Source organism: Primulina huaijiensis, chromosome 5 (assembly GCF_012295235.1).
Source record: "Primulina huaijiensis isolate GDHJ02 chromosome 5, ASM1229523v2, whole genome shotgun sequence".
Lineage (NCBI taxonomy): Eukaryota > Viridiplantae > Streptophyta > Magnoliopsida > Lamiales > Gesneriaceae > Primulina > Primulina huaijiensis.
Window position 1 is genome coordinate 20781166 of NC_133310.1, and position 24554 is coordinate 20805719.

General features: G+C 34.4%; 5 protein-coding genes across 5 annotated transcripts; 1 reads left to right on the forward strand and 4 right to left on the reverse strand.

Moving 5' to 3' along the window:
• The first annotated feature begins 2557 nt into the window (after positions 1-2557).
• On the forward strand, positions 2558-3296 carry LOC140977013 (17.3 kDa class I heat shock protein-like). The gene has a single exon (XM_073441531.1). The coding sequence runs from the start codon at positions 2568-2570 to the stop codon at positions 3153-3155; it is 588 nt and encodes a 195-aa protein (XP_073297632.1). The 5' UTR covers positions 2558-2567; the 3' UTR covers positions 3156-3296.
• A 189-nt stretch (positions 3297-3485) lies between these two features.
• On the reverse strand, positions 3486-6227 carry LOC140977014 (uncharacterized). The gene is made up of 3 exons (XM_073441532.1): positions 5825-6227; positions 5165-5527; positions 3486-4331 (listed from the first exon to the last, which is right to left on the reverse strand). Exons 1-3 carry the CDS (start codon positions 6101-6103, stop codon positions 3687-3689), a joined length of 1287 nt encoding a protein of 428 aa, XP_073297633.1. The 5' UTR covers positions 6104-6227; the 3' UTR covers positions 3486-3686.
• Positions 6228-15714: 9487 nt separating this feature from the next.
• On the reverse strand, positions 15715-16176 carry LOC140977727 (18.2 kDa class I heat shock protein-like). The gene has a single exon (XM_073442471.1). The coding sequence runs from the start codon at positions 16174-16176 to the stop codon at positions 15715-15717; it is 462 nt and encodes a 153-aa protein (XP_073298572.1).
• Positions 16177-18767: 2591 nt separating this feature from the next.
• On the reverse strand, positions 18768-19569 carry LOC140977573 (17.3 kDa class I heat shock protein-like). The gene has a single exon (XM_073442324.1). The coding sequence runs from the start codon at positions 19399-19401 to the stop codon at positions 18931-18933; it is 471 nt and encodes a 156-aa protein (XP_073298425.1). The 5' UTR covers positions 19402-19569; the 3' UTR covers positions 18768-18930.
• Positions 19570-23144: 3575 nt separating this feature from the next.
• LOC140977574 (17.3 kDa class I heat shock protein-like) lies at positions 23145-23889 on the reverse strand. The gene has a single exon (XM_073442325.1). The coding sequence runs from the start codon at positions 23743-23745 to the stop codon at positions 23263-23265; it is 483 nt and encodes a 160-aa protein (XP_073298426.1). The 5' UTR covers positions 23746-23889; the 3' UTR covers positions 23145-23262.
• Positions 23890-24554: the final 665 nt, after the last annotated feature.

Sequence of the window (24554 nt, forward strand, 5' to 3'; positions counted from 1 at the left end):
ATATGTATGTGTATATATATGAATAAATAAAAATACTTATTTGATGGGGCGGTGAAATGAGAACGATAAGGTTTAAATTTTTATATATTGAGGACAATTAAATCATTTGTGGTGTTTTTATCATTAAATTAAAATTATCACATCTCATAAAAGGGATATTTTATCCTTGTATAAAATTATTTATCACGAGCTCATGGTATTATCATGGGCTTTCTAAAAAGGTACCGAAAGTGGGATAATAAATATTATTTATCAATCCCTCTCTTGTCCATTGTACCAAACTATACTTCATTCTTCATTTCAAAATTACATTAAAACACAAAAGCATCTTATCTATAATCACAAGTGTAGAAGTAAAATAGAGGATTTAATGCGAGACTTCTTAATAAGTGTTTATCCTCGAAAGGAAACGATTAGCGAAGAGAAAATGAGTGTTAAAAACATTTTGAGTTAAATACTCTGTATTCTCAATTCTCTTGTCTTCTTTGTTATTAATAAAAAATTAATATTCTCGAGATGTTTAGAGTGAACATAACCTAATTTGGGGTGAACCACTATAAATATTGATGTCTATCTTATTCAATTATTGATATTACTTATAATTTTTTGCTACAATGTTACCTCAAGTATTCCTTGATATCTCAACAAATGTTATCAAAGCGAAGCTCTCAAATACTATAGAAAATCCTTGTATGCTCCGTGGTTGCAGTTTAATCTGAACTTCAACGTCAGAAAAAGCTTTCTAGATAATATTAGGAAAGTGGTTCTTTCGTGTTCAGGCTCTGATGATTAATTCGTTGGTAGTAGTCACGGAAAATGAAGTAATGCACAAGCAAGATGATTAGCTTTAATAGCTCTAATTGTCAATTTTGGAAAAATAAGATGAATGATCTTCTATTTGTCACCAGGATAGACCTACCAGTGTCCAATGAGTTTAAACCTGGTGATAAATCAGATGCAGAATGGAACTTTGAGTATACGCAAGTCTGAGGGTACATCCGATAATTTGTCAAAGACAACTTGTATAATCACATTTGTAACGAGACACGTGCTCATATGCTTTGTACGAATTTGGAGACACTATATGCATTCAAAATTGGCAATAACAAATTGTTTTATTTGAGCAAGTTTGTCCAGGTTCGATATACAGAAGAACTCTGATCGCAGATCATCTGTACGAGATTAAAGGATTCGTGGATTATTTATCAAGTATGTGCATAAAACTTGATAACTAGATGATAACTTTGATTGTGCTAGCTTCATTACAAGTCTTGGGAGACTCTGAAGGTATCAATCACAAACACAACACCAAGATAAGTCATGAGTATGGACTTCATCAAGAGTGTCATCTTGAATGAAGAGATGGGGCGGAGATCTCAATGTGCCTCTACCTCACGGTCAGATGTTAGCTGTTGAGTCAATGGGTGGAAGCAAGATCAAGAAAAACACAAATCAGAAGCCAAGGAGAAGCAAATCCTCGGAGAGACATACCAACATAAAGTGTTGTCGCTGTGGAGAAAACAAACATATTAAAAAATAATGCAGGCAACCGAAAGACAAACATGAAACTGGTGAAGAGCAAACAAACGTCGTGGACAAATTCAATGTTGTTCACAAGCTAGAGCATGAGTCCGTAAATTTGGAGACTCAAGTAACTAGTTGGGTGACCGATAGTGAAGCAACAATCCATGTCACATCTCCAAGAGAATGCTTTATATCCTACACACAAGGGAACTTTGGTGTGATCAGGTTGAGAATAATGATTAATCCAGAGTTGTGGAAAGGGAGATGTGAGCTTGATTATTGTGGATGACTCTACACTAATCCTGAAAAAGTCATACATGTAGCATTATTCAAATAAAATCTATGTTCTAACTAAATTAATACAATATTGTCAAAATTAATTATGGTAAAAATTAGTGTTATTAAAATTAACATTATTCACCAGAGGTTCGTCAAAAGGTCACATAAGGATAAATGAAATAATTATGCTAATATTTNATATATATAATATTTACAGTATGCATTTGAAGTATGCCTTTTCCGTCGCTTATAATGAATTTTGGAATAAAACTTATCGTGTGTTCATTATTTTCATTGATACGGTGAATAAATAATGTTATGTGAACAACGTTAGATGCCATGGGATACATGGTGGGCGCTGAGAGTGATCATCTCGAGAATATATTTCGAAAAATAAATAACTTTTATAGTAGAAATAAGAGTGTATCTTTTTACATATGAATTTCTCAAACATGAATTATGGTCTTAAGGTGCATGAACTCATTCTTGAGCTTCATGCCATTAAGTGAAGCCATTACTTTTCTTAACTTATAATTCCAACAATTAATTTTAAAACCGTCTTATTTATTATCTCTAATTATTTTCTCGAATTATTTTCATGGATATGCGTAAATGTGTGCTTAGATAGTTTCAAGATGTTACAAAAGCATGGCCCATCAATATAGGCCCATGTAAACCAAGTAGAAAGATGTAGAAGCTCGTGGAATGGCCGAGTTTTTCCTGGACCACTTTTTATGCAAAAAGGGTGACCCGAAGGTGCCAGAATGATCCTTCCACTGGTCCGTCACTCCTATAAATACTGGTGCTCATTTGCCTGTGGAATACGTCAAGAATTCGAACAAATTATAGATTTTAAAAAGCAGATAAAAAGTTCCATCAAGATGTCTCTGATTCCGAGCATTTTTGGCAGTAACAGGAGCAGCATTTTCGATCCTCTCTCGATGGATATCTGGGACCCTTTCCAGGGCTTCCCATTTCACGGCGGGTCGGTAGCCAACCGAGATATCTCGGGTTTCGTCAGTGCTGCACGCATCGACTGGAAAGAGACTCCTGAGGCGCACTTGTTCAAGGCTGATCTCCCGGGGCTGAGGAAGGAGGAGGTGAAGGTGGAGGTTGAGGAAGGAAGGGTGCTACAGATCAGCGGAGAGAGGAGCAGCGAGAAGGAGGAGAAGAACGACAAGTGGCACCGCGTGGAGAGGAGCAGCGGGAAATTCCTGCGGCGGTTCAGGCTGCCGGAGAATGCGAAGGTAGGTGAAATCAAGGCGGCAATGGAGGACGGAGTGCTTACTGTGACTGTGCCCAAGGAAGAAGTGAAGAAACCAGAGGTGAAGGCCATCGACATTTCCGGTTAAGCCATGATACGATCTCGACTCCAGATCTCTCCCTATTTTCGTATGAATGATTGCTCTGTATTTGTCTTCAAAAGATGTTCTTGAAATATGTATGTATAATTGATATTAATATTAAATAAATAAAGGAGAGTTCATCTTTNATTCATTCATTATAAATACGTATAGTGTCAAGAATATTAATGGTAATATCTACCGAGCCATTTGATACAAATTTCCAATCTTTCAAATTTTGAAATAAAATCATCTTTTTTTTAAATATTATTATTTTGAATTTGTGCATCACTCACATATATTTTCTAATATATAAATAACAAACACAAATAGGAGAGCTGAAAAAGACTACTATCATTAATTTATATATACAAAACTTGTGAGATTGTATTACATATTCTTGCATATTTTACGAGGCAAACACATATGAGACTCGAATCCAAGATCTACGTATATCCCGGAAGAGAAATCCCAACTATTGGTTTGGACAGATTTCTTCTCTTTTTCTGCATAAAAATTTGGATCTTGTTAAATGTTAGTTCAGAATTCTCCATCCCTTTCAAAAATCTCTAAGCTCTCTTCATCAATAGCCACCACTTTTGTGCCTCCTTTTGCAACATTCATCCTAGAAGGATTGGCCAAGATCATCCGTTGCAACGACTTGTTTTTTGTTATATCGCCCTTACCGATCACCCCGCATCCTTCATCCTCCTTCTTCAAGTCAGCAGGAGGCAAGAAGCAATCAATGGAAAGCCCCATTATGTTGAAATCCACCTCTTCCACACTCCAAACCTCTTCCATCCTTGTTCTGGTATGGCTTTCCGAGTTTTCCCCGAAACTGAACAACGAGACGCTAGTCCTTCCACCGTGTGCTATGTTAATACCATCGATGGTTCTATAATCTTGGATAGATGACTCCATTGTTGTCTCCCAGAAAACGTCGTTTTTTGGGTCATTTATTCGTAATAAATGTGAGTCTTGTAGCTGGACTAAGAGTCCTGTTTTTTGGCTGAAACACCCCCAAACCGTGTGCCGAATTATTTCGACATTGTTGCTGCTTCTTGCTTTAAGAGTGGATGGATCTGCTTCCAACTTTAACATGAAGCAATCCTCGTTGTTCACAGTTTTCTCGCCAACGCAGATCGAATTGGAGAACAGATTTGCCGTTGATCTTGGATCCAGACCCTGTTTATATGATTAATCAATAACATGATCAAATTTTGATTTGTGAAATGAAAAATGTGACATCATGCGTGCCTGCCACATGTTGATCAGGTCAGGGGCTGTGAATTCAGGACACTTACATGAACTATCGTTCTCCTTCAAACGATACATATCTATACGAAGTTTCGTATGAATACAGTCTTAAAAGTGTCTTTACAAATAAATTTTTAGTGTATCATGTGTGAATGGTCGCGTACCTTTAATTGATTGAGCATGCCAATTTAGACAGCTATCAAACGTTAGAGGAAATTTATGTTTCAAGTGATAGTGACTCCGCAGCAGGATTTCGTGAAGTTTAGTATGGTCCATAGAATGTGGTTCAATTTTTGACCTTTTGGGTGTGAAGTTAGTTCATGGCAAGTCTTTCAAACAGAATTACTGCCCATTCTTATTTTCTTTGTCGAGTATGATCAGCCAACAATCTGAAAGATTGAGTTGTCCCAAGTTGAATTTCAAGCAGAGTTTCCACTTTGCTAAAGTCAAGAAAAACCCACAAAATATTTCGAGGATAACTTTCTTTTGCTGAAGTCAAAAACTTTATCAACCTTGTATAAAAATCTCCTACTTTCAAGATATATAATCTCTCTTTGAATTACAAAGATAGTGTTTATCACTGCAGAAATGCTATGGAGGAAGCCTGCTGTCCAGGGTATTTGAATAGACGTGTTGCTTAAATTAAGACACAACACCAAAAATCACAGATAATCATTCACACGCTGATCTAATATCTTCCTCTGCAAAACTCCATCGGTTTTGTTACGCAACAATGGTAGGAGATTGATAACAAAATTTACCTGTAACAACCTCCTTAGTGGTCTGGGCGGGCCACGGGATGCATGCGGGTGTTGCCATGGAGTTTGCCGCCAGGCCACCTTACCATCACTACCAGCACTCGTTTTACAACCGGAAACCATCAATTCCAGGCTCCATAAGTCAGGCCTCTTCTGCCAGAGAACGAATCCCCCGACTTCCCCGGGGCCGCACTGTTTCATTTTCTTAAGCTTTGCAAACTTAGCAGCATCTTCCCCGGAGACGATTTCGGATGCTGTCATTTTGACTTTCCCCATCGCGTACATACTGTCGATAGAGTTCAAAGCATGTTCACCTCCTGCGGCAGCTATGTATTGTTGCACTATGTATTTAGCCATCGAAGTCTCCTGTGATGACCATTATTGGATCAGCTAACACCATCAATGGTTGATATCAAAAAATCATCAGATTAAAATCAACTAAAAATTTTGGAAACTTAGCTCCGTGAATCTTTAGAACAATGCTTATCAAATTAAGAAAAATGCCAACTCGATCGGACAAGGAAATCAACTTGTAGTTTCAAAATAATAAACTCAGAACTTGTTTCCGCTTGCTGCGTCTTCAACTACTAAATATTCACCAACCCTTTTTCCCAAACCAAGAAATTTAATGACTCGAAATTTAAGCATACACGCATGACTTACAATGGGATGACCTTTGATGTTACTATTGAGTGTACGATCACAACGTATGGGAAGAGGTACCAAAGGAGCACCAATCACCCCAAGCAAGAACTGAATCTCTGTGTCACGGCCTCCGAAAACCGAACCAACCTTCTCAACATGTGGCCTCATGACCCAAGACTTCATCCCTTGCCAAGACTTGTGCAGCTTGTTAGACCCGAACATCTCTTCGGGTATAGGGACCTCGAGCACCGTCTCGAGTGCATATTCTTTGTCTAGATTGGGGCACAATGTCCTCATGAAAGACTTCTTTTTTCTTTTTCTTTTTTTTTTTTGGTGATGAATGGGAACTTCAAGGGAAGAAACTCTTGCTGTTTCTTGGCTTGGTTATAGTTTGAGAAAGTGGTGTGAAATGGTAATAAGATCGTTATTTGTCGAGTAGAAAATTATGGTGGGCCGACACCAACGTGCCGTGTTTTTCGTATATGTCGTGTTTGCACGCTTGCTTTTTTTATTTTTTATTTTGATTTAAAGTCTTACGTTCTCCAACGATTTCTTGCGTAATTATTAATTAATTTAATGTATTATAATAACCCCATTAAAGATTTGGATATTAAAAATCCGAAAGTTCAAGTAAAAGCAACTTTTGACAGCTTCATATTTATTTATTTCAATTACAAAACTTTAATCCATATTTATTTTCATATAACATAATTTTTTAATATTATTACATAACGTAGAGGAAAAAAATGCTCGTATTGTGTATCCATTCCAATTGAGTACACAAAAGTCATAGCGCATTAAAATTAATAAAATTTAGAGAATCCGTTGATATCTAGAATTCAAGATCTTGTTTCATTACATATAATTTATTTTAATTAATTTCGTAATTTTGATAGATGAGTATTTATTTATAATAATCTTTATTTATTTATAATAATATTAATAATGAGAGTTAAATAGGAATAATAAATTCAAATCTTAAACATTGAACTAATTTGTCGGCTGAGGCATCACATGCAAACGACCGTCTTAAAATGACAAATATTAATACACTTCATTCGTTCATTATTAATATAAAAATGATATTACATGTACATCCATATTTGTATATTAATTTGTATAACACAAAAAATTTAATATAAAAAATCAATTTATCAAAATCTCTAAATATATTTAATACAGAATCTCACGATACTCGCGATATAATGATTGTAAATATCGATGTAACGATACGTAGGCCGTACTTTTAACATTATTCTTAATGTAAAACTAGTGTTGGGATGATTAACTAAATATGGTTATTTTTTTAATTATTTTCAAGTTAATGATAGGATTGACTTTAAAATATAGATAAAAATAAGATTGAAGATTTAAAAAAAATATTTTAGGTAAATAAAAAAAATTCAGCTATAAATTATACAATTAAAATATAACAAAATCCATTATGCAGCTTCTTAATCTACCACGATTAACTATAATCAATTGCTTAGAATCGCACTAATTATGCCGTTCAGACAAACTAGATTATTAAATTAACCAAGGCCTCCACTTTGAGTAATAATTTTAATAAAATCTATAGAATAAGATGAAATAATAATAATTTAATAAAATATCATAAATGAGAGGAGGCTTATCTTTTCCGCCTTTCGGCTGCTTGCCGACCTTTGTGACAAGAAACCTTTTGGCGTGGATATTTTATAAGACCATATGTGATACGGATTAACCTATTTATATTTGCAATAAAAAAATAATTATCTTAACATAAAAAAAAAATATTCAGATAAAAAATCCGTCTCACAAAATACGATCCGTGAAATCATTTCACACAAATTTTTGCCATAAATAAATTAATTTTCAAACACGATTGAGTTTCGCCCGTTCAGGTATGAAATTTATATATATTTTTTTAAAGAAAATTAGTTAATTTTAGGAGAAGTTGGTGAAAAATTCCCAATCAAAACATTTTTTTGGGTTCACTCCCTATCCACAAAATTATGATACTATGTCATGTGGAAATGTGATACACTTCATGTGAAAATGTGATACAATTTATGTGTAAATGTGGTATTAAAAAAATACCCGAGGATTGAACACAAAAAAAACGACGACAATTTCCCGTTAATTCTAACTCTTAACACATTTATCGTGTAGTGAACAGATAAAAACATGGGGGAATTGATGCTCAGTCCCCAAACCAAAGTGGGTTTTGCCTCAACTCCCTGGAGAGAGAAAAGGTCTTTTAAAATACCAAAAATACCCTCATCTCCTATTTTAATTTTAATTGATCCTCGCGCTTTCAAAATGGTATCAGAGCCTAGGTTGATTTATTTCAAACACAAAATTTATTGTTACAAAGAAACGAAATGTTTGAGGAGGAGAATTTCGAAAATTATGAATCCGAACTTAGGTTCGAGAAAAATAATTAACAAGAATTATTCCAATATTTTGGAATATAAACAAGGGAATCTAACTATGGTTAGATATCAGAAACAGAAAGGGAAGCATCAGCATCCTCAGGTAAACTTATGATTCAATCTAATAAGTTTATGAAAATTATACCAGATTCTTCTAAGCTCTCTTTAGATCTTAGAGAAATTCAGAAAACAGTACAAAACTATGGTAATATGCTATATTTTGTACCACAACGAGTTGAAAAAATCCTTGAAAACCAGGAAGAAATTCTTGGAATATTAAAGGATATTCAAACAAGAATTCAGAAACTAGAACAACAACCAAGTTCTAGTAAAAGATCTTCAGGAGGATGGTTACCACCATCATTTGGTACTGAACCTTTGTTACATCAACAAGGAAAGGCCAGAGTGGTGTCAAAACCTTTGACTGAAGAAGAGAAGATGATCAATCTAATTAAGTCTGTCTCAGAAAAGAAATTAATCTGATGACAACTTTAGAAAGGATTGGTCTGGATGATCTACAAGAACTTGCGGAATCTTTCGCAAATCTCAAAGTTGTAGATCTAAAGATGAACACAGCAGGAGGTGAAACACCTGCTATAACCTGGTCATCTTCACAGGAACTACCAAGGGAAAGTGTGGGATCTCAAAATATACACATGAGAGAATCTCAGACTGATTTCCATACTGGTGGAGGTTCACACCCTGCGGGAACAAGGACAAGGAGAAATCAAATTCCCTTGCACCAAACCCCCTATGGGAAAACTGTTTTAGATCCTATACATCCTTACGGGGTTATGCTTAACCTTGATGTATTAGATTTCAAAAACAGAGAAGAACTCATAGATGATTGGACATCTGCTATGAGAATTGCAGCAGGAACACTTGATCTCAACAGAGAAGGATTCATTAAACTCCTAGAAATGAGTCTTATGGGATCAGTGAAAATTGCTTGGGACATGACTTCGGTGGAAACTAAAGAGTCGGTCCTAGCTGGAGAATCTCTAAGCGAGATAGCTGGAAGAATGGCTACCCTATTTAAAGCACAATTTATAGGGGTAGACTATTTTAATAGTCAAGACACAGAGAAGAGGAAGAAATATACTCAAGCTCTGTATAGTCTTGAATTACATGACATCTGTTTAGTAGATGAATACATTATGTTATTCACCAAATATAGATGGAATTCAGGAGTCGAAGAAGATACAGCTATGCAGCTTTTCTTCGCAAAAATGCCCAGTCCCTGGAGAGAAATGCTCATAAGGGAATATGTACCTGGAAATCCAGATACATTGGCACGAAGAGCTTCTTTCCTTAAAGGAAAATTGGCGGAATGGTGCCATTTGGCAGCATTACAAAAGAATTACAAACGATTAAGGGGTATTAATAAACGTACGCCTTTGTGTTGTAAAGAAAATGATCTTCCAACAATTATTGGAAGTAAACCACAAAAGCATAAAAGGAAAAGTTTTAGGACTCATCCTTATGCTAGAGGGGGAAGGAGTTCTTGGAAACCAAGAACAATATGGTCTAGACAAAAAGCCAGATCTTATAAATCTGGACAAAGAAGCGGACCATCAAGAAGTAGGATATCCTCCCAGGCATCGAGTACATCTCGGAGCACAGGAAGAACACCTACAAAGAAAACTTTCAGAAGGGCTCATACACGAGCTAATGAGAGTTTTAAGGACTGTAATTGCTGGACATGTGGAGCAAGAGGACATATCTCGACTAACTGTCCAGAAAATGAAAAAAGAGGTATTAAACGCTTCGATCCAACTCCGGATATTGAAGAAGCAGTTTATTACCAAGATCTTATTCAGGTATACCGATTTGAGGACATTGCCTCAGATGAGAGTATATATGAAGAAGAAGAAGTTTTAAGTCAGGGAGAATCCGATGGAACTGAATCGGAATCTGACTGAAAACGAGGTGTTTCGACACGAAACACATGAGGATTTGTCTGGGTTCTTTAGCCAGACAACAATATCTAATAACATGGTTCAAAGAATCATGAAAGAAAATCCTAGTCTACAGAGATACCAAGGATTCTCTGCAGGACAGGTAGAAAAGTTCTTAGGAAATCTTGGCCTAAGAAACAGAAAGCATCATCTAATCTATAAAGTCTCCAGAAGGGAAATGGCAATCCCAATGGAACTTACGGGAAATAGAATGGAGATGCAATTAATTCCTTCTGAAGAAATAAAGGAGGAATTACAAAAACTCAAGATCGAAGTAGCAAGGACTATGTCCTGGATTCATATTGGAGCAATCCAAATTATGATAAAAGCTACTTTCAAAGAAGGTATTGATTCACCCATTGATATTGCTATATGCGATAAAAGAATGGGGAACCTTCAAGATTCAGTACTGGGAACTATCTCAGGAAATCTCTGTGCAGGAAAGATTGTAGGAGTTATCTATCCACGGATAGCTTACAACCTGGCAGATCGAGATTTTAGCCGAGCCTTGACATTACATCAAAATTTCAAGGAGAAAAGGCTAATGAAGGAAGGTAATAGACCATATTCTATTACCTATCAAATCTCATATGCTTTATCTAATACACATCATTCAGAGTTGTTTATTAGAAATGAGTTTATTGAGATACCAGAAATATTTGGAAAAGTTGCTCAGGCAATTTATCCAGAACGAGTTGAGTTTCCGGTAATACAGGAAATAGATATCCAAATACAAGACAAACAGATTCTACAAAGGAATCAAAGTCTTAGATTGGAATCAAGAAGACTATCTTTTCAAGGAGATAGGATTACAAGCTACAGATGGGGAAAAACCCCTGTTCAAGAAATCCAACATGAGCTAAAAAGTTTTTCAACAATAGGAAAGCTTAGATGCCCAGAAGGGTGGAAGGAAGTCGAAATAGTATTTGATATTACGAAACAAAGGGATCAATTTCCTTGTAATACCATCTACTATTTAGAACAACCTATGATAGGAACTTACCAAGGAATGATCCAAGTTGGAGAATTGGAAGTTCATATCACAGGAAGTCCAGGAAAAGAATCAGATCAACTGATTCTTGGACTAGAGTTTCTTGAGGAACATAAACCTTGGAAACGTCTAGAGTATGGAATGGAGTTTATGGCAGAAGATAAGATGTGGAAAATCCAATGACCACAAGTCCATTCTCCATATACGTTCCAGTCGGAATGTTATATGAACAATATAAGGCAGAATATTTTGCTGCTTATATTGATTCAGGTGCTGGTATTTGTACAGCAAAACGAGGAGTTTTTCCAACAAGTTTGGAAGAAGAATTACCAAAGATTGCTGGAAGAGATTTTTCCAGAAGAATCTTAATCTTATGTAAAGGGATTAAGATGACTGAAATAATGATTGGCGGTGCTGGGCAAACACCTTGGTATAAGGTGAAGACACCACCAATTTATTTTCATGATACAGGAGCTGACATTTTACTAGGAAACAATTTCCTACAAATGTTCAAATCCTATACTCAAGAAAATGAGACAAGAAAATTAGTGTTTACAACTCCTTGTAACCACAAAATCATAGTCCAGAGACTAAGAGAGGCATTTTACAGAAAATTGCCAATCCAGTTTCGCAGCAAGCGTGGTGATTCAGGACAACTTCTGAACCCAAAAATGAAAGATTCTAGAAGGTTTGGAGAAACAATGCTCCAGTTAAGAGCAGATAAAGAACTCCAACCAGAAGAGATAGAATGCCTTAAGATAGCTCTACATAAAAATGAAGTAGAGTTTGAATCTAAGGTATCCCTGGAAGATGTCAAGAAGAGGATCAAGGAAAATTATAATGAAGATCCCTTGGCATGGTGGGACAGAAATCAACTCAAAGCTTGCCTTAAAATTAAGGAAGGCAAAGAGTATGAATTTGTCCGCTGCAAGCCTATCCCAATGAATATCATTGACCAAAGGGATATGCAGATTATAATCAAGGAACATTTGGACCTTGGATTAATCAAAGCAGGAATGTCACCATATAGTAGTCCAGGTTTTCTGGTAAGGAATCATGGTGAGATAAAACGAGGAAAACCCAGATTAGTTATTAATTATCAAGAAATTAATAAGATTCTGGAGTTTGATGGGTATTTTATACCTAGTAGAGAACATCTAATAAGTTGCATACGCAACGCCAAGATATTCTCTAAGTTCGACTGTAAGTCTGGATTTTACCAGATTAGGATGCAAGAAGAAAGTAAGAAATTCACAGCTTTCTCTACACCTCAGGGACATTATATTTGGGAAGTATTACCAATGGGATTGGCTAATTCACCCCAGATATTTCAAAGAAAAATGGATAATCTTTTTAAAGATTATTTTAAGTTTATGTTTGTTTATATTGATGATGTTTTAATAGCATCTAAAGATATGAATGAACATGTTAAGCATTTGGAGATTTTCTCCAATGTCTGTAAAAAAGAAGGACTGGTCTTATCTGAAAAGAAAGCAGTCATTGCAACAAGGAAGATTGAATTCCTCGGAATTGAAATCGATGAATCAGGAATTATTCTGCAAGAACACATAGTGGAAAAAGTGCAGAATTTTCCAGAAAGACTCAACGACAAGAAGCAACTTCAAAGTTTTTTAGGAGTTGTTAATTTTGCTGGGATGTTTATTAAAAACCTAGCAAAACACAGGAAAGTCTTTAGTCCATTATTGAAAAAAGATGCTAGATTTATATGGACAGATGAACACACAAAAGGACTAGGACAATTAAAGAAGATTTGTAAGAATCTTCCAAAAATGGCTATTCCTCAAGATGAGGATAATCTGGTATTATATACCGATGCCAGTGATCATTGGTGGGCAGCAGTTCTTACTAAGCTCACACCAGAGGGAGAACAACCATGCAGATATTGTAGCGGTTTATTCTCAGATGCAGAAGCCATAAGATGGCATATCAACGAAAAGTAATTTTATGCAGTAAAAAGAGCTTTTGAAAAATGGCCATTATTTTTACTTGCAAAGAAATTCACTTTGAAAGTTGATAACACACAGATGAAAGCGTTCTTAAGGAATAGAATTGAATCTAAACCTGAGAAGGCCAGATTATTAAGATGGCAGGCATTATGTCAAAATTATATTTTTGATATTATGATAATTAAATCTCATGAAAATATTCTTGCAGATTTTTTAACAAGAGATGGACAGCATTGACATTGATGCTATTATCAAGATGCAGAGGCATTTGAGGGAACACCTTGAAATGCTTCAAACCGAGTTCAACAAGTTGGCCGTAAACGCAGAAGTTGCGGGAAGGCTACAACAAGCCGATAAGAGAATTGTCTCTGATCGAATTACAGGATGTTTACAGGCATATACTCAGTTATGGTCTGTAATGCAAAGGCCTATCCTCCAAGGCATTGAGAAACCATTGGTTTCCCAAATGGAGAGTTTTCGAGTACAGGACTCTATACCTGTAGCGGGGGATTCAAATACCCCTTGCACAAGTGTTAAGTCGGGATCATCTATAGATGAGTCGGCTAAAACAAAAATTGAGACTCCAGATCCTTATCTCGAGTCCTCAAGTCAACCCTTCACCTCGGGGATTGAAGAGGGAGAGATCAACCTTAGGCCTCGTACTGACAAAGGCAAAACTAAGGTTGGTACTAATGAAAATGTAATTTCTCCATTTCAGGTTTACCAACAGAATTGGGAGAAATTAAACACAAGAATTGGCATCAACCCAGCTATGGTTCGAGTTGATATTGCAGGAAAATATCCTAGGGTATGGATGAAACAAAATTCATATCCAAAGGAGGTCAAAGCCTGGTATGAATTTGGGGCTCTTGCCTCAGTTTATACTACTTCGCCCAGCTTCCCGGAGATATCAGCATTACCAAAATGGATTCAGGAAGCTGTTCATGAGACTTGGGCAAATAATGATCATTTGTCCAGAGGAGATGTTTTGGAGCTATACTTTTTCAGTGCAGCACCAGAACCAGCAGGAAAAGGCTCACACGAAGCCTTTCATTTTATCAAGCTAAGGAGGCCAGACATGAATTCTCAAAAATTTATAAAGGATCCTCCGACAAATGAAAACCCCTTAGTCTCTTCATTTAATGAAGATGATATGTCTACCAGGAGAGCATGTGGTATCTGGGTCTGTCTCACAGAGATGGACAAAGTCAAGTTTCCATTTAAGTTTTACCAAAATTCTTTAAATGGATCATTCCTGTTAAACACTATGACAGGAAAAACTACAAGCTTTGCAGAAGATCTATTCGAAAAGAAAAGAAATCTTCTATGGAACAGCAAGATGCCGGCAAGTAAAGAGACTCGCCGAAAGTTCTGTAATATGGCACACATAGGAAGATGGTCAGAAAACATCTGCCTTGAATGCCAGAATCAGAAAGAACCGGAATTCGGTAAAGGTTTCAAACCGAGATCTGATCGGAAACAGATTACCGAAGCAAAGACAAGTGGGGAAGGACCACATTCACATTTTACTCGAGGACACAAAAAGCCGAAGATTCCTCGACAAAATTAAAAAGGAAATGTGACTAAACCCACTAACAAAAAGAGGACCACAATGTGAGTGGAGAAAACAGGACCACCAATAATCGGTGGAAAATGACATAAAACCCACTAATAATGAGTGGTACAAGACGAAAGAACATTGGATACTTTATTCAAAAAAGGAATCCAATAAAGAGAACAAGAAAACTGGTCCCGAAATTTTATCTATAAAAAGGAATAAATAAGACCAGTTAAACACACCAGAAGTAAAACTTGAAGATGTATCGGGTATATCTGAAAGTTTTAAAAAGAAGAATCAAGTATAAGAGGAGTGAGGCTGCAGCCNTTATCAAGATTTGAAGTCCGAGTTTCAAATCCGAAGAAGCCTTCTATAAATAAGGCAGAAAGAAGGAAGTGAAGATCATCGAACATTTTCCTCATTTCTTTCAATCATAAATTGTAATATTTCTAGTTTATGTGTTTTTCAAGTTCGGCTACTATAAGTAGCTAAACAAGTTTCTCCTCCTCTACAGGAGGTTTCAATGTAATAATAAATGTTTGTGTTTGAATAAAGAGATCTTTGCTCTTAGCCCCTCTCATGAATTATTTTCAAAATTTTATCTTTTACTGTACACCCTAAGGTAGGAAACGAATTAGGGTTGTGCTAAGTGCTGCTGAAGGAATCTGCGTCTGTAACCATCGGTTGCGATCGTGTGGTTGGACTGTGAGGAGCAGTTCGTAAAATACGGTGGATATAACCCGGTGGCACTCCGGTCAAAAAGGTATAAGATTTAATTTATTTTACGGAAGCATGATGGGCCATTAATATAGAAAAATCAATTTTAAAATATAAGGTTGAGGGGTATTTTGGGTAATTGAAAATAGATAGAGAGTGGAAAAAGAGTTTGAAGAAAAGAGGTACCGAATAGAAAGTCTCCCTAAATACATTACTAATATAGAAAATATTTACCAGACCCAAAAGACGTAACCAATTGTGTGACTAGCTTTCTGGAGCACATGTGAAAATCCAGCAGCTGAGTTACAGTTTTGATTGTCTAGTTTTTGTCATGATTTCTTCCTTTGGCACTGTGACAGTCAGCACTCCGTTCTCCATCGCCGCCTTGATTTCTTCTACCTTCGCACCCTCCGGCAGCCTGAACCGGCGGAGGAACTTGCCACTACTCCTCTCCACAAGGTGCCACTTATCGTTCTTCTCTTCCTTCTCTCTGCTTCTCTCGCCGCTGATCTTAAGAACCCCACCTTCTTCCACCTCAACTTTAACCTCCTCCTTATTAAAGCCCGGAAGATCCGCCTTGAACACGTGGGCTTCCGGCGTCTCTTTCCAGTCGATGAGGGCACTGGCAAACGCAGAGACCTCACCACGTGCATCGTTTAATTGACCTGAGAAAGGGAAACCTTGAAAGGGATACCAGAAGTCCATTGAAAACGGGTCGCAAATGTTGCTCCTACGGTTGCCAAATACAGTCGGAATCAAATACATTTTTTGCTCGATCGAACGCAGATTATACACAAGCCTGCAATTATGAAACTCTTTTCGTCACGTGGATGGATTAGACGAATCGCAGGGATATAAATATGAAGAAGACGATTCTAGCACATTCGTGAAAGACCGCTACGGGGATATGCTGGTTCTTTCGTTAAGCTTGTAGGACTTTCCTTTCGTGGGTTATTGGGCTTCTTCAATGAACGATGAGATACTATGTTGTGGCCCATTTCTTCGAGCCCAAAGTTGAGTGTATAATTGAAATAAATATACCTTATAAATATTATAAAGCAATTGTGATTTTTTTAAGTTTGTAAAATTTAAATTTTAAATGTGTCCGATAATCTAAATTAGTTACTTTACACACGCAGTGCGTGTGTACATTTTTTTTTATAATTATTGAGAGAATAAAATGAAATTTGACAAATTATCGAGGGACTAAAGTGTTATTTGAATTGATGAAATTTAAAAAAAAAATGTTTGTTGAAATTTTTTTTAAAAAAAAGAAAATTGTAATATCGATATAACATAAGAGCAAAATTGGAAGAGAAATTTGGTGTATCATTTTGTCTCTATTAGGCCCAAACTTAATATATAGTATAGAAGTCTAGATATGTATATATTAGTGCACTGTGCATCGACGCACGCATTGCATGCTTGTATAATATTTTTTAAAATTAATTTGATTTATATTTAAATGAGGATCAAAATATAATTATAAGAAATAGTGAGAGACTACACTGTAAAGTTGATATATAAATTGAAAAATAAATTGAAAATAAAAGAATAAAAAAATGACCTCAATAAGAATTGAACATATAGCATAAACACCAACAAACAATGACTCTATCCGCTGAACTACACATAACTTACATTAAAATTTTAACATTTTATTAATATATATAATTATTAAAACAGACGATGACATCAAAGTTAGTTACTCTAAGTGTCTCAAACATAATAAAATAGTATAGATTTAACTAAAACTTTAAATAGGTTCTTTTAAGTCAATTGTTGTTTTTCTATATAAATAAAATGAATAATGTTAAAAGTATAAAAGTATAACGATATTTATAACAATTATATCGTGAGATTTACTATTATATCATGAGATTTTATATTCAATAAATTACGAGATTTGATAAATAAAATTTTGTATTGAATTTTTTGTGGTGTAAAAAATATAATACAATTTTCATTATACATGTAACGTTACTCGAATAAACTCTATGTTCTAAGTAGATTAATACAGAATTGTCAAAATCAGTGATGGTAAAAATTAGTAAGATTAAAATTAACAATATTCACCGGAGGTCCGTCAAAAGACGACATGAGAATAAAAGAAATAATGGATCTATTGATTTCAAACTCTTTGCTATGTACAAAATTCAAATTAATCTTGAATCCAGACACTGGATTATTAATTTAAATTTTAATAAAATATATACAATAAGATTAAATAATAATAATTTAATAAAAGATCATAAATTAGAAGAGACTTATCTTTTTCAAGGCGGGTTGCCGACCTTTTGACAAGAAACAATTTAATAAATTAATTGTGAAACACGATTTAGTTTCACCTGTTCAGGTATGAAATTTTGTGGAAATTAGTAAATTCTAAATTGGTTGTGATTCAACTGGAAATTTTTGATATAATGTCTTTTAGCTCGGCCTGATTTGGTCAGAAGCTCGATTTTGTTCATACTGTTAAAAAATAAATTTACGATAAAAAATAATAATCTCAAACTCATAAATATATTAAAATACACACTTTATAAAATTTTCTCTACTCAATTGTGTTTTTTCACAAATTGAGATACCTATTTATAGAATTTTTTTGAAAATAATTCAAAAATAAATACACCATTACATACATAAGCACACACTAATTTTAAATATTTGCCATTCTTATTTTCAAAATTCAATAATTCATCTCTTATTTTCAAGACATACTACCTTAATAAATAATATATTTATCAGTTTTAATACATGATACATAGATTGAGTAAATACATTTTAATCACTAATTCAATTATGACGTAAAGATGAATGATTATGATTTATCGTCCAAATATATAGTACTAATGTGGCTTGAATTTCATGTGTTCTTTATAAGGATAGCAATGGGCCGGGGCGAGGACATGTTTGTCATTTCCATCCCCGAATTCCATCCCCACCCCCATCTCCGTTTTTTCGGGAAACTTCGGAGATCAACTTCCTATCCCCGTTTCAGAAATATTTATATGATAAAACGATGACGGATTCGGAGATCTTCTCAAACCAAAACTTATTATTATCTATTATTATTAGAGATAATATTAATATTAATATCATTATCAATATTAATATTACTAATAATATTAATATTTTAAAAAATAAAATTATTATTATATTATTAATACTAATAATACTATTATTTTATTATTAATATTATTTTTTAAATGAGTTCGGGGATTTTGGGGATGAGAATAATAATCCCATATCCATCCCGATCCCGAACCCGAAAAAATCGGAGATCCCTATCCCCGTCTCGGATTTTCTCCGCTGGACCCTAAACCCGTGGGAAAAGTTGCCATCGCTAGCTCTTCACATGATATTTGCACAAAAATTTAGATATTATAAAATGTAACTTCAATAACAATTCTTATTTAAACACCAAAACAAAAAAAGAGAGACAATTATTTAATTGGTGAAACTAGAAAGTAAAACTTGCACACCATAGTATCAAATAAATCACGCGCCATTGATCCCTTAACCCGAGATGTCAATGGCCTTGACTTGCGGTTTCTTGATTTCTTCCTTGGGCACTGTGACAGTCAGCACTCCATTCTCCATCGCCGCCTTGATTTCTTCTACCTTTGCGCCCTCCGGCAGCCTGAAGCTGCGAAGGAACTTGCCACTGCTCCTCTCCACACGGTGCCACTTATCGTTCTTCTCTTCCTTCTCTCTGCTTCTCTCGCCGCTGATCTTAAGAACCCCACCTTCTTCCACCTCAACTTTCACCTCCTCCTTATTCAATCCCGGAAGATCCGCCTTGAACACGTGAGCTTCCGGCGTCTCTTTCCAGTCGATGCGGGCACCGGCAAACGCAGAGACCTCACCTCGTGCATTGTTTAATTGACCTGAGAAAGGGAAACCTTGAAAGGGATCCCAGATGTCCATTGAAAACGGGTCGCAAATGTTGCTCCTCCGGTTGCCAAATAAAGTCGGAATCAAAGACATTTTTTGCTTGATCGAACGTAGATTATATTTATGAAGATTATACACAAACCTGCAATTATGAAACTCTTTTCGTTATGCGGATGGATATGACGAATCGCAGGTATATAAATATGAAGAAGACGATTCTAGCACATTCGTGAAAGACCGCCATTAATTCTCCTCTTAACATTTCCAGGATATGCTGGTTCTTTCGTTAAGCTTCTAGGACATTCCTTTCGTGAGTTATTGGGCTTCTTCAATGAACAATGAGCTACTATGTCGTGGCCCATTTCTTCGAGCCCAAAGTCGAGTGTAGAATTAAAATAAATATACCTTATAAATATTATAAAGATATTATTATTATTATTAGCTTGTATTAAAACATTATATATAACTATATATATTTCAAAAACTTTCATAAAAGTACTTGACCATGTTACGAGATATTTTAAGCAACTTATAAGTTAAGCTATAAAGACACTAAGTCATTATATAAGAATTTCAAAAAATACTTTTATACGGCTTAAAACGATTTTTTATCTTATAACAAAATATAAATTTTGGATACAATATTTATGATTTTCTCATTTTTTGTATAATTTCCAATATATTATTAGATTTACGTTTCTGTTTAATAAATGATTAATTAGGTTATTATAGTTTTAGAAAGATTATATTTTCTCACCGTTAATTCGTGGGATGAAATTATAATTGCAGTATTCGAAAGCATGAGTATTTAAATAATAACTTAAAATTATTGATATAATAATTATATCAATAATTTGGTTTGTTCCGATAGTTCGTATTTGTGATATAAAATGGGATTATTAATCGTTCTTTATTATTTTTCATATTAATATATCACTTGTGCAATATATGGAGTATTAAAATTATTAAGTACGTGTGTTTAAATAATAACTTAAAATTATTGATATAATAAATATATTTAATTCTTATATCAAATTTTTTATACCATTTAAAATCAAATTCTTACAAAGATATCAATCCAACTGTCAAATTTAATTATTTATAATTGCATTCATTAGAGTGATTGAGTGGAATTGTTATTAATAAAAATAAATAAATATATTAAAAGAGGGTAAATTTAAAAAAAATGCCTATGTCGATGTTTGAATTAAGATTTAATATCTAACATTGAATTTTTTATGTCCTTAATTGATTTTTTGAAGAAAATAATATAAACATATAATGTTTTTTATACATTTTTTCTTTTATTATAAATAATAAAATATTAAAACTACTTTCACAAAATTCTTACAATACCATCTCATTAGTTAATTCGTGAGGCTGACATTTGCAGGTTTGCTACGTGATTTTCACTACAAAAAAACGGATAGAATAACGACGGTTTTTGATAAACCGTCGCTTTCAAACCGTTGCTACTATAGCGACGGTTTTTGATTAACCGTCGCTTTCAAATGTTAGCGACAGTTTTTGAACAACCGTCGCTAATATAGCGACAGTTTTTTATAAACCGTCGCTATTACAATATTGACGGTTTTTCATAAAACTGTCGTCTACTAAAGTAAGCGACGGTTTATAAAAAACGGTCGCTATTATAGCGACGGTTTTACAACAACAGTCGCTACATTAAACTGTCGTTATTTTGTGCGACGGGTTATATACCCGTCGCTATGTGCGACGGTGTTATAATAAACCGTCGCATTATTTTGCGACTGTTTATTTAATCCGTCGCACTAGGCGACAGTCTTTTTTACCAGTCGCCAATAGCGACTGTTGAGCTAACCGATCGGCGACGGTTTGTCAAAAACTGTCGCTAATTGTTCTTTATATACGGAAGTTCGCGAACAAATTACAGCGATTTTCGCCTTTTCGGATTTTTTACTTTTTAGCGGAACTCTATCAATTTTTTCGCATTTTCGGTTTTTTTACTTTGTACTAACATTTTTTTTGTATTAATTTCGTAGATTTGCTCATCGATGTAATCTTTCAGCGTTACGAGTATCTGCATATCTTCGTGCAAGTAAGATTTTTAAAGTTTTTTTTATCGAAAATTTAATATTTAATTTTAAAATTTGTGGTGTATCGTGTTTATGAAATTCTGCGTACTATTTTGACGACTTTTAATTTTTTTTTACAGTTTTTATATTGCGACGATATTTCGAAAAACCGTCGCTTAATATAGCGACGGTTTTTTTCAAACAACGTCGCTTAGTATAGCGACGGTTATGTAAAAACGTCGCTTAATATTAGCGACGATTTATATTAACCGTTGCTAAATTAGCGACGGTCATGTTCAGGTAAACCGTCGCTGAACGTCGCTTAGTATAGCGCCTGTTACGGTTTTTCAGAACCGTCGCTTAACCCTTTTAGCGACGGTTTTGACCGTCGCTAACCCCATTTTTTTTGTTGTGTTTGGAGTTGAATTCAACTGTCATCTTTCTTTTTTTTAAAAACCTAGAGAAACCGCATTCATTATTTTTCTTGTACGCTCTATGTAAACCCAAAAGGCCAACACATTAACCTACTAATTATGCTTATCAAATAAAACGCACTTGCCAAATCTTGTTTGACTGCCTCGAACTAAAAAGACAGAGGCAAATTTTTTTTGAAAATTAAAAAAATTTGACCTTTTAATAGATACCCATCATAATAATGCATCATCCCTCATTTTCACCAACATGGGGGCATGAACCTTCTCTCCATTGAGGCATTTTAGTGTAAATTGGATTCTTTGCCTCAACTCAACGTTATTTTCAGCGTTACGTAGCAATAACGTCAAATTTTTTTTAAATTTTTAATTAGAATTAAGTTATTGTAGTGGTAAAATGTGCGTTGATTTTAAGTTTCAACAATATTAGATTATGCCAATAATTTTTTTTGAGATTTTTTTCTATAAATAATTATATTACTTAGTATTGTATAATATTATATTTAATTAACAAAATTTATATATAAAAAAATATATATGAACACGTTTACCAAATTTAAAATTTATTATTATATTATATTATATCAAGCAATAATAAATAGATTTAATTAGTTATTTAAATTAATTAATTCATAGTTTCAATCAATTCCATAACGCAAATGATTTAAACATAAATTAATTCGTCATTTTAAAAAATTTAATTATCTTAATCGTGTAGTTATAATTTAATTAATTAACATTGAATACAAATATACTTTGGAAAAAAAAACACTTGCAAGATATAACAAGTCCATATATCATAATGTACAAAATGATAAACGTAAAATTGATACACTAATCCAAGATATGATGAAAACACCGACTCGAAATGTGGAAATGGTCACATATCAAAAATTCGAAAATTTTTACTCGATATAAAAATAAAGGATAAAAAAAAAATCTCATTTCACACTACGAGATGCACTAATCGATAATTTATGAGATGTATATAATAATTTAATTAATTAAAACTTGAATATTTGTGTTACCTTTCCATTTTATAAACATCATTTTAAAATATTTGTTATATGTTAGTGATTTATTTTCAGTTTTTTTATGTGTGATTGTATTTTTAATTAACTAATAATTTTTAAATATTTAAAATAATAAGATTAAATATTTAAAATTTTTAAATAAAATATATTTATTTAATATTTTTTAATTCATTAATATTATAATTTATAATGAATATAAACATAAGAATAATTTTAAATATGATTTCATATTTTAATTTTTAATTATTGGGTTTAAAAATATTTTGTGAAATAAATTAATTGTTGTGACTGAAGGTATTTTTTTAGAATAGAATATAAAATAGATGAATTGATGATGAGTTTTGTAATTAATATAAAATTAATTGAAAATAACATAACAAACTCAATTAAAACAACATTTCATAACATCTAAAAAATTACAGTGTCATAAATTTCTTAACTGGAGATGTCGATGACCTTTGCTTGCGGTTTCTTAGTTTCTTCCTTAGGGACGGTAACTGTCAGCACTCCATTCTCCATCTCCGCCTTGATTTCTTCTACCTTCGCACGTTCCGGCAGCCTGAACCGGCGGAGGAACTTGCCACTGCTCCTCTCAACACGGTGCCACTTATCATTCTTCTCCTCCTTCTCTCTGCTTCTCTCGCCGCTGATCTTAAGAACCACCCCTTCTTCAACTTCAACTTTCACCTCCTCCTTCTTCAAGCCCGGAAGATCCGCCTTGAACACGTGGGCCTCCGGCGTCTCTTCCCAGTCGATGCGGGCACCGGCAAACGCAGAGACCTCTCCCGCAGCAGTTCTGTGTGCATTGTCTAATTGACCTGAGAAAGGAAAACCTTGAAAGGGAGCCCAAATGTCCATTGAAAATGGATCGCGGATGTTGCTCCTGCGGTTGCCAAATAAAGTCGGAATTAGAGACATTTTTTGCTCGATCGAACGTACAGGTTGTGAAGATTGAAGGCTTGTGCAATTACTATATTCCTTTCGAATCAAATCTTGTGTTGTGTGGAACGGTTGGAGGAATCGCAGGCATATAAATTCGAAGAAGACGATTCAAGCACATTCGTGAAAGACCACCATTAATTCACCTCTTAACCATTCGAGGATATGCTGGTTCTTTCGTCAAGCTTCTAGAACGTTCTTTTTGATGCTTATTGGGCTTCTTCAATAAACGACTAGATCGCGGCCCGGCCCATGTAACTTATTATTTATAAAAATTGCAATGGAAATTCAAAAATAAAAACAATAATTTGAAAACACAGCAGCCAAGTGTTCAGAGTTCGCAAGATTGCAATTGCCTAAATAAGATTCAACGTAAACCAATTAAACGACAAAAAATTGCACAAAAAGAAAGTAGCAGTTGTTGTATCAGAGCTGATAGTTTATCAAGAATATACAAATACATTCGACTTTTTCTCCCCCTCTTTCAGGACCAAACAACAATTAAACTCTCTACAAACAAACACAAATCTTTGAATCCGTCACTAGTCCACACATTCGGCGGATAAGCATTGACAAACCCGAAAGATAGCGAAAAAAACGAAGCCAAACCGAAGAAATACAAAATAATTCAGTGGAACTTTGACTTATTCTTCGAGTTTTATCTCTTTGGTCGATCATGTTACGACTTACGAGCGTACGTTGAAGTGAAAGAGCCAAGAGACGACGAATGCAACCACCATACAAGCTAACAGAAAGTTGAGAACCCGGTGACTTTGCCAGATGTTTCG